The following is a 10,774-nucleotide window of genomic DNA, read 5'->3' as shown; positions in this document are numbered from 1 at the left end:
TTTATTGATCTGACATTTGCACATCTGCAGTGTGTCTGCCATTAATCTTAACTGCAATTTCACCTCAATGCGTGTGTTGCCAACAAGGTCGAGTGCTCTGGTGTGGTTTCCAACCAGACCAAAGCGATAGGATTTTCTGATTGCACCCTCATGGTTGCAACATGAGGAAGCCCTCTGGGGTCTGTCTGGGCAATGTGCGTACTTTTGCGTGTGTCAAAGTTATGGCTTCAGCTTTAAATCCCCCCAAAAGAAATGTCAAAAAGCAAAGCTACATGTGTTCTCGCAGATGCCTCCATCTTCTGTTGCATTCATTTTCATTTGTTGACTTGAAATATCCTCATTAGGCTTTTACCATTTCATGTAACCTTTACACAATGAACTTGTGAAAGTGTGTTGGTAGGGGAATATTGTCACATGTGGACAGAATGACTGTGTTTTTGCTTAGAGTGTGGTATCAGCCTTCTATCTAATGCTGTCATTTTCTGGGCACATTCCTCAGAGATTTTGGTTCATATTGACATGATAGCATCGCACAGTTGCCACAGACATGTCAGCTGGTCATCCATAATGTCAATCGCCTCTTCCACCACATCCCAAAGGAGCTCTATTGGCTTGAGACTCTGCACTGTGATGTTCAGCAAACCAGTTTGTGATGGCCTTAACTTTGTGACACTGTGTGTGTGATTTCTGCTGGAAGTAGCCATTAGAATGGTGTGCTCTGGTCATGAAGGGACAGATATGGTCTGTAACAATGCTCAGGTAGGCTGTAGCATTTAATCAATTGGTGCCAAGAGGCCCAAGGTGTGAGGAGAAAACAGTCCCCGCGCCATGACACCAGTACCACCAGTTTATAATGCTAATATAAAGCAGGAAAGATCCATCGTTTCATGTTATATGCCAAGATCAGATCCTGCCTTCCAAATGTCCCAGCGGAAGTCAAAACTCATCACACCAGGCAGCATTTTTCCAGTCTTCAATTTGAGTGAGCCTGTGTGAATTGCAGCTCCAGTTTTCTGTTCTTAGCTGACTGGTGTAGCCCACCTGCTTCAGAGTTTGACATGTTGTATGTTCAGAGATGCTTCTCTGTAAAACGTGGTTGTAGCCTGTAGTTATTTGAGTTACTTTTGACTTTCTGTCTGCATGGAGGAGTCTGGCCATTCTGCTTTGACCTTTGACTCCTACAAGATATTTTCGCACAGAGAACCTCCGCTCACTGGATATTTTCTCTTTTTTGGATCATTCTCTGTGAACGTTAGAGATAGCGCCAACTATTCAAAATCACTTTTCTTCCCCTTTCTGTTGCTCAGTTCTAACTTCAACAGGATGTCCAGACCATGTCTGCATGCCAAAATGTCTTGAGTTGCTGCCATGTGATTAACTGTTTAGATATTTGTGTTAACGAGCTGCTGTTCCTGATGAAGCGGCCAATGAGTGTATATGACTGCTAGCTAGTGGCGCATTCTAGAATATGTTAGAAATTTTGATTTACCAGTCAGGAATTTTTTGTGAGACACCCCCTCAAGTTGGAAATGGCAATATTAGTGGGAACAGATCAACATACCCTGATTTAGCTATCCAAGATGGCAGCACTGAATGTAAACAGTAAAACTGTAAAACTGCTACATGCAGATCAGGCTCTATCCACGAAAGTGCTTTTTAAGTGCTACAGTCTTTTGCTGAAAACATTAGAAATTGTTGCACTTTTGCTTTAAGTTTCTTTTTAAGTATTCCGCCTAGTTTTTCCTCCCTTTCCTTTTTACTTGCTCTATTATTCCTTTTACTCCCATAACTGTCACATTCTCCCTTTACTACTTTTAGTAAGCTTACACCACATTTTTCAGGGAGAAGATCACCTGTCGAGGCTACATTTGAGTTTGGAGTAAGTTGTGCAAGTTTCAGCTATGAGGACCCACAGACCACTCGGTTTTCCCATGGCTCAGCAAATGAAGCTCAAGGACTTTTGAACGGAAAGTGTGTGATGTTGATTTTCCTTTAAAAGGCTCCAAGATGGAGGCTGACGGATCTGCATTTATTAACCTTGTTAGTGTCAAATGGAGGATATTTTTTGTTCCCTTTGCTCTTGGAATGCTTCCCACACACACTGACCACAGCCGCAGACATGTGTGCTGCTCAGTCGTTTCCCAACGTCCTTCCAGCTGATGCTCACACACATAAACAAACACACAACCGTAAAGTCTGACCTGTACATCCATCGACCACAAAGCCAGACTCAAACTCAAAGCAAATTTTTCCTCCTTTCAGCAGTCTGTCGGTATGTTGATAAGATTAATTCTTCTTTTTGCTGTCACAGGCAATGAAACATGTTTGCAATTTCCCCTATGTGGTGATGTGTTTGTTTATGCTCCCTGTCACTGCAGCTGGTGAAGAAACCCGGTCAGTCAGTCCCAGCTGGGCTCCTTTGGGAGAACCCGGAGCAGAAATACTAGTCAGGATTAATTAATTTCCACGGCTCCTTACAAGTCATCCAATTGGTCTGTTTTGTGTTATCTGTCCATGCAACATGTTGCCTAAGTGGTTACTCGCATAGAGCACAATGAATGGACACAGAGACAAGAGTCCCAGTCTGTGATGTGGAGTCATTTGGACTGGTATATTGGACTTTCTGTTCTTGCCAAAGCATTTCTATAGAGTGTTTCTTGAGGTCACTTGTCATTCAGTCCCTTTCCCTCTCTTGGATCTCCTTCCAGTTGGGCATATGGTTGCATTTACTAAAAGAGTGCTCATAAAAGCAGAGCTTAGTAAAACAAAATTGCTCATCGTGGGGTTTTAAGTATTCTTCTACAAAAGAGCCCTATTCCAACCACAAGTGAGGTGATGGTGTAATACATATGATAATATCCAATCCCAGTCTCCATTTGGAGGAGATGGGGGACTATTTTACTTGATTCACTTCCTACACAGTCAGTCACATTGCATTAGTTTTACCCTGCAATGGTTCCTACTGATTTATTTTTCCACAGCGGGCCCTAAAACTTCCCACTCATATGGCCTGTCACAGCATAGTGGTCAGTGCATCTTTTAAAACAGATTTCATTACATATACCAGTAAAACTTTATGTAAGACTGAGACTTGAAAGTTACATTTAAGCTTAAAGATGGATTTGATGCTTGTGGAAGTAGCTGAATTTATTAAATACTTTTTAAAAGGTAGAAATTATCTTTACAGAACGTGTAATAGCATTTAGAGTAATGTACAGTGACCATGCGCTAAAGAACTAGATTTACCAGCATTAAGGTATTCATAATAGTATGCTTTCTATAATCTTCAACAATTTTACACTACTGTGTTGATCAGAATATTTAATAATTGTATACTTCTTGGATGACATTAGACTGTTATTTTAGTGTTTCTTTTTCTAATCTCATTAAACAGTTAATTACTTTGAAATATAACTCCAGGTCCTCACCTTAACCCCCCAAATCAGCCTCTTCTCTTTCTTTAACCGCGACAAAAATCTTCTTTGTCACATTTTTTACAGAAATGCTGCAGGAACATTATAATTCCTAAAGCCAAAGTCTAGTTTCCTCAAAGACATCAGAATTTACAGTATTCAACAATATCCAGAAAGAATATGTTACTGACTACATACAATGTGGGTTTCATGCAGCCTTATGACTTGATAGAAAAATACTAATAAGCATTAAAGAGAAATCACTTATCAGAAAAGTAAGCTTACAGGTTTCTACATTCAGCGACTCACTGCTTCTGCATTTTTATTTACATTCATCCATTTTCTTCCGCTCATCTTATGGGAAGGCAGAAAGGCAGCATGCTGCAGTGGTTAGCACTGTTGGCTCATAGGAAAAAGGTCCTGAGTTCAGCTCCACCATCTGACCCCTCTCTTTGCAGGGTGTTCTGGGTTCTGTCTGGGTAGTCTGGTTTCCTCCCACAGTCCAAAGAAATATAATTAGTGGGATTAGGTTAACTGATGATTCTAAAGTGCCCATAGGTTTCAGTAGGTGTCTGTCTCTCTGTGCTAGTCCCTGCCTCTTGCCCTATAATGGCTGGGATAGCATCCAGAATCCTTATTGTGTTCATAATTATTTTAAAGCCAAGACCAGGAGAAAAGTTCTTCTGTAGGGGACGTTTGCTGCTCTATGCTAATTTCTTATATTAATCTTCACATTCTGGAGTGTCAAAAAAAACAACAGGTCGTTTTGTTTTATTATCCAATAGATGAATCCAACAATTGCCTTCAAAGCTGTTCCCTTATTGAGAAGAATGTGACAAATTCTGGAATGACAGGATTAAAGCCACCTTCCTACTCTACCCCTTGATGCACTCCGGCTCTTTTAATTGCCATCAAGCCTTACAAAACACTGCTGAATCCACAAGCAAAAATCATTCCTCTAAATCGTGTAGATTTACAATTCTTCCACCAGAGGTCAGTGCCGCAGCCTGTGAGCTGCGTGTGGTCTGGACGGTCAGTCTGTCATCCCCACTAACACTGGCGTTCGCCTCATCTGACTGATGACCAGCCAAAGTAATCTACCTGTCTTTGAGCTCATATATTCCTTCAGTTCCCCCCTACACACGCACATACGTACACTTTCACAAAAAACACACTGCACACATTGATGCACAGTAGACTGCAGAAGGGTTACCATTTATATGAGACCTCCGGGTTGCCCTCTGTTTGTTTGTTTGCATTTGTGATTACGGTCTGGCAGCGCTCGCTCTCCTCTCTCACGTCTCATCCACAGAGCCACGTTAAAAATAAGGCTTTATGTACGTCTTTATTTGGAGCTATCCTGTAAAAACAAGAACCAGATCCTGGCACTTTTAATTCAGGGCTTGCGGGGAATCAAGTGCATGACGTTGAAGTTGACCGCACAGCTGGTCCATCACGGAGAGAGATGTCTGTGTCTTCTTCACAGCTACTTCTGAAAATATTTAACAGAGAATCACTAAAGCTGCCAAAATGGAGGCAGCCTAGGTGAGGGAAAAATATCCAAATAATGTGTTGACATGAAGGCAGTGTTGGACCAATCTCCCCAGTATTTTAAATAAATCTTCCAACTTCTTCTTCTTCTTCTTCTTCTTTTAACTACATCCTTACCCTCTTTCTGTGCTCTGATCACTCTTTGTGCTGTGGATCAAACTCCCTAAACTGTCCCTGAAGTGCCTGTGCCCTCCTGGCCCTCCTTCCTCTCCGCCTGATTACTTTTCTCTCCCCCTGATGAAAAAGCCATGATATTTACGCCTCATTTGTCCTGGATGGATTTCAGATTTCTCCTTTCTTTCATCTGTCTTTGTTTATTTTCTTCTCTTTCTCCGTGTGTCTGTCAATGGTTTATGAAGTGAACGAAGTTCATGACAGTAAGGGGTGGAGTTTGGAGGGGTGAGGCATCTTCGTGCTCCAGAATGACAAGATTAGTGAGGTGCATGTGTGCACGTTCTCTCAAAAGCAACATTAAATGCTACAGAAGCTCATCATTCCACATATTTAGGTGACTGCTGCACATTATTCACAGTTCACAGCTGCTTTTTCAGGCTTCCTGACTCACTCAGCTGCCATCCAGATTTTGGATAGGTGTTAATAGCCAATGATTCCTAAGCGTTTTGGCTTGCAGCACCTGATAATGAAGGGGTGTGTGCTGGCTGCACAATGTTTTGCAGGATATCCACATATAGTGCACAATGCGCAGTGAAGATTGATATTCCTGCTTGTGGTTTTATTTTTTCTCACGGCTCCTCTTCTAATCTAAATAATTGAATTAATCTAGACGATGCAACCACCTGCATAATAACTTTTTACTCTTAAAAGATCCACTATTTCAACAGATTTTCACTGTTCAGCAGAAACAATAATTTTATTTATCGTATCCAAAAAGGTAAGAGTATGCAAACATGGGGTGTAAATATTTCAATACAACAGGCCGCACAACAGTTGTTCTACTTTTTTCTTTTAAAAAAGTGCTCTTTTTTTTTTTTTTTACTATTTACTATTTACTGTTTGTTTTAAACCATAAAGGATTTATTGTCTTCTGGTTCTACACCAGTGAATGACTATTGATACTCATATAGCCCTCCATATAATGCTTTGAGGACTTTATTCAATAATCCGTTCTGCTGAATACAGATAGAAGATGTTGGTGCCCAGTGCCTGTTGCTAAAAACACAGAATACACATTAAACATCTTCTGCGTTACCTGGACCTGCAGTTCTCATTTGGTAGAAGCTAACCCTTCAGCCAAACCTCCTGTTCCCTCGATGAGCTAACACATTTATTATAAAGCAGCCTAAGTTATCATTATCCCTTCAGCACATTTATGCTGTGTGATTCTGGGCTGTCTAAGAAAAAATTTAAAGGCGTGAGAGAGGACTCTCATGCAGGCTGACACAAACCTTGATTTGGCAACTAAAAATAATCTATGTTGACAATACTTCTGAACGCATGCTGATGGTATGGTATGCTTTTCTAAACTTAGTCCTTTCTTTATTGATTTAGATTCTGACAGTTTTATTGACACACGTTAAGCTTGATCAACTTGGTACACAGTCAATGCCCTCATTGTTAAGGCACTAGCATTCAAAACTGTAATTACTGAATTTATAATTATAGTCTTTACGGCATAGATAATGTACTGCTGCCCTGCTCTGTCTCCGCACAACAGCATGCAAAGTAGATTTTTCTCAGCCAGGGCTGTTTTGCAGGAATATCCCTTTCCTTTCCTTCCACCCTTGTCACTAAAGTCAGACGAAGGTCAGGCTGATTTAGAGGTTTTCCTAAGAACATGAGGTCCAGTGTGTTATTCTAACCCTGGGTCCCCGTTTCTTCTTTTGGCTTTAACCCCAGGATCTCATCGCAGCCTTCCAGGCCAGGAGTATCCTTCTGTCCCCAGGGCAGCACAAGGACAACTACTGTTGTCTTTTCATCACAGTGTAAGCTGCTTAATCCAACGGCCTCGTTTATTTAGACAAGGGATCAACAGGGGTTTGCCCAATGGATGCTGCTGCCAGTTCCACTGTGGTTAGCAAACTCTGGCTCCTATTCACAAAGCAACAACTCACACACACACACACACACACATAATGTCGTACTGCGTAAAACAGCTGTCTCCTCAAGCCAACACATCCACTTACTCTTCAACGATGTTTTTCAAAAGTCTCTGAAAGCCAGCAGCACATTGAAGCCCAACGCTGGATTTTGAGCTGTCTGACAACGAGGAGGATTCTTTGTTATACGAGCACCTTCATTCATTGTGGTCTTTTTTTTTTGGTGGACAGCCAAGGTACTTAAGATTTAGATAGTGGACAGGGAAGTTGATGGTCCGTTGATGTTTTTGGAACTGAAATTTTAATTCTTTCATCTTAATTCAAAAGCCTGGCTTGAGATGGTTCTGGAGATCTGGTTGGTGGCTGTTTCATGTACTTGGAGAGAGGTGGAACCTGCTACAGCCAAGATGTAGCTTAAACAAAAATGATTAGGGGTTGGATCAGACATTTTATTATCCAGTTCAAGCTGGATGTGTGCTGAAGGAGTTTTTTAAATCCAGTTATACTTGGTCACCTTTCCTTTTACACGTTCAAAGGTGGAGAAAATCTCCCAACAAAGTGTGGGTAAATGACAAGTTTTTCAAAAGATTAACTTTTAGAACTGAGCTGTTACTTAGTATAGGAAAGGAGCACAAATCTGAAATAATAAAACATCTGCCAAAAGTTATAAATACATAATCCAAACAAATTCCTCTTTAAAGCTTCTCTAAGCGGCTTTCTGCACAGTTTGAACTGTCCTGTGTGGAGCTGACGACTCAACCTTGCCGGTCTCCCACTGACAAACTTGAGTGGGGAAGAAGCGAAAAGCTCAAAGATACCAGTCTACTACTGAAGCATTGAGCAGGAGATGGTTCTGAAGGGAGGGGAAAGTAAGGCTGGCACCAGACAGATGTCTCCTCCTGTCTGCCTCCAGCCACCCATCACCCTAACCAGCCCTGATGGCCAAAATGCTTTGCTTCCATGATCGAGGCCAAGCGGACAGATCATCAGCTCGGCACAGCAGCTTGAGGTAGGGTCAGTAATGGCTGTCTGCTGTTATTCTAACCATTAACATAATGGCAACATTAGTTCCAGGGCCACGCTTCTCTGCTCCTAGGGAGCCATTGTTTAAAGGCACCAGCTTGAGCCCCTTTTTGAAGACTCCTCCAGTGGCCACAAACGCTTTGAAGACGCTCACAGGGGGAGATGGGGAACACAGACGGGCTATTCATAAGTCTAACATCAGCATAATTTGTGTTTAATTTTTCAAAGTGGTGATCCACATGTTGAGCTTTCATTTGAATTGTGACAAATAGCATAATGACTTCCTTATAATTATGAAGATGTCAGCTTTAATCTCTGTTTTTTTTGTCTGACCATGTGTTCGTTCTCCAATCTAAAGTTCTAGCTCTAGTTCTTACAAGAGTAAGCATTTACTGTCTCTTATTCTTTTCCTAGTGAAACATTTGATTACAAGGGGGTATCTGTAGCTCCGGATTACCTGCTGAAGTGTAAAATGTAAATTTTACATGACTCGTGGTCTTTGTGAGTTTAAGCCTACTGTAAAATAACATTTCTCTTCAACATTTTTCAAGAATCAAAATCTACACCAATTAACTACGCCGAAGTCAGTGCTTGAACTCACCTTGCCACAGAAACCAGACACCCCTCAACAGGTGACTGAATCGTCCGCTTGACATGTTTCCTGCTCCCGCGCCCTTCATTCACACACTGTGTTCAGAATATAAACTGTGATCCGTGGGAAATCCAAAACACAGAGATGGCTCCTGTCAACAAGAAACAATCATGCAGGATACCAACATGACAAGAGCTCATGAATGAAGTTCCCAGTAATCCCACAGACAAAACTCTAATTTCCACTTCAGCCAAAAAGGTGTTTTTTGTTTAAAAAAACAAACAAACAAACAAGTAAAAAAACTCTTCTTTTCTTTTAGCTCCAATTCTTGGCTTCCATGGTCTGATAAAAAAAGGTCCTCTGTTGAGGTCATCCGTTCATGAACCTCTGCACACTGGTGGTTTCCTTGAGCTGACGCGGGGTGAGAATAAACTCTCTCTCAATCATACACCGTTGTCTCACTCCAGTGCAGCACTGTGAATCTGTTCCACTCAAAGCATGTGCAGTGAGGGTGTGTGTGTGTGAGCAGGAGGATTGTATGTGTGTGCACTCCTGTCTGGCTCTTATAGTTTTGAGCTGAGAGGAGGGAGTAAAGAGAGAGAGAGGGATGGAAGAAGGGAGGGCAGATATAGGGAAAGTTTCAGCGTGTGTGTGTTTGTGTGTGTGGAGGAGGGGGATTGAGCTTCAAGCTTCCTTGAGCGAAGACTCTGAGAAGCTTTCAGAGCAAGGTGCAAAAGGGCAGGGATGAAAAGAAGTTACTGCTACGGTCACAATCCCACAGCACGACTCGGTTAAACAACAGCATAAAAATGAATGTATAGGTTCAGGCAAGGAACTGCAATCTCAGTATGTGACATTAGGGAGAAAAAAAAGTCAGTTTGTGTGGGTCAGTACTGTCACCTGCTAGTATTTATTCATTAAAGCTGTGGTGAAGCTGAGACTGAGGTATACCTAGTACACATTTTTTGATTCGGTCTAGATTAATCTCTGCTTTATGCCTTGTTAGCAGTGAAGAGCAAAACATTACTGCGCCTCTCCATTTATAACTCCAACCAAACTTGAGCCACTTCCCCAAAAATCTTCCTAAAATTTTTGGTCTAAATTTAAAAAAGAAAAAAATATGTGTGTGAACAATGATTGGAGGGACAGCGTGAGTTTGCATTGGAATTAATATAAAAAAAAAGATGTGTGTAAATAGCTCAGTTACTACTCCAAAGACTTTACTGTAGACAGTTTTTATTGGATTTAAGTTCTCCCAAAGAAATAGTCCCAATGAAAACTGTTGACAGTGAGGTTTGTGGCATATTGGGAGTAATGGAAACACAATTTCTGGGAAGAGATGCTGCTGCTGCTGAATGTTTTAGCATAAATTTGTTAATGCTGTGTTTGTGATACAAACTCACAAAGTTTTTAACATAAAATCAAAACAATCTACTGGTCAAACTCCCGTGGGTGCATTTCTTTCAGTTTGGGTGCACTGACCCTTTAAGCTGAGGGGAAAAAAAAGGCACAAATACATGTCAGCAGCAGCTGCGCACACACACGCGGTTTGCACAAACCTGCAGCACACATCATTAAAAAAGGCACATGCATAGACAGACGCTCCAGTCACACTGATTCAGAGGCTCTGCGTATACATGTGGTCTGATGGAGATGTTGACAGTGTTGACCACTGCAGAGGTAAAGAAAGGTTTCAAAGTGCCTGCCAAGTGAGAGTTGGCAACACATCTGCGATGGGTGGGCTGACCGGAGCCCTGGCACGCAGACAGGGCAGCATACACTCCCGACCTACCATTACACACATATGCAGTCAACGGCCAATGCAATTGGGTGAAGCAATTTTACCACCGGTGTAGTGTTTTATATGGCAGATTTGTAATGCATCATCCTGCTTATATTAAGTTTTCTGTGCCAATTGTCAGGCGGCCTAAGCATTTTCTTCCTGAGCCATCGTCTTCAAAGCAACAGCGCACAGTTTCTCACAGTCTTTGCACCACATTCTCAAGGTCACGGAGGACTAAACGGGTATTAAAGGATATTTATATGTGTGCTTGTGTGTGTGTGTTTTCTTCTTCTTCTTTTTTTTTTAATTTGAGGGGGAATTGTTGCCTTTGTACCTTTAATAACAACTTCGTGGT

At 41.6% G+C, this 10,774-nt stretch overlaps 1 protein-coding gene across 1 annotated transcript in view; it reads right to left on the bottom strand.

Moving 5' to 3' along the window:
• apcdd1l (adenomatosis polyposis coli down-regulated 1-like) overlaps positions 1 to 9,152 on the bottom strand; it is a 16,653-nt gene extending 7,501 nt beyond the window's left edge. The window contains exon 1 of the mRNA XM_086293432.1: positions 8,646 to 9,152. Within this exon, the coding sequence (XP_086149558.1) occupies positions 8,646 to 8,724 (79 nt within the window). The 5' untranslated portion in view covers positions 8,725 to 9,152. The remainder of the gene's footprint in view (positions 1 to 8,645) is intronic.
• Positions 9,153 to 10,774: the final 1,622 nt, after the last annotated feature.

The sequence above is a fragment of the Aulonocara sp. 'chitande type north' Nkhata Bay genome, linkage group LG5, assembly GCF_057382095.1.
Source record: "Aulonocara sp. 'chitande type north' Nkhata Bay isolate Kocher_YH1m ecotype deep benthic linkage group LG5, A_spYH_male_GT1.1, whole genome shotgun sequence".
Classification (NCBI taxonomy): domain Eukaryota; kingdom Metazoa; phylum Chordata; class Actinopteri; order Cichliformes; family Cichlidae; genus Aulonocara; species Aulonocara sp. 'chitande type north' Nkhata Bay.
Note: the sequence above shows the minus strand (reverse complement) of the source record. Positions and strands in the feature narration are given on the sequence as shown.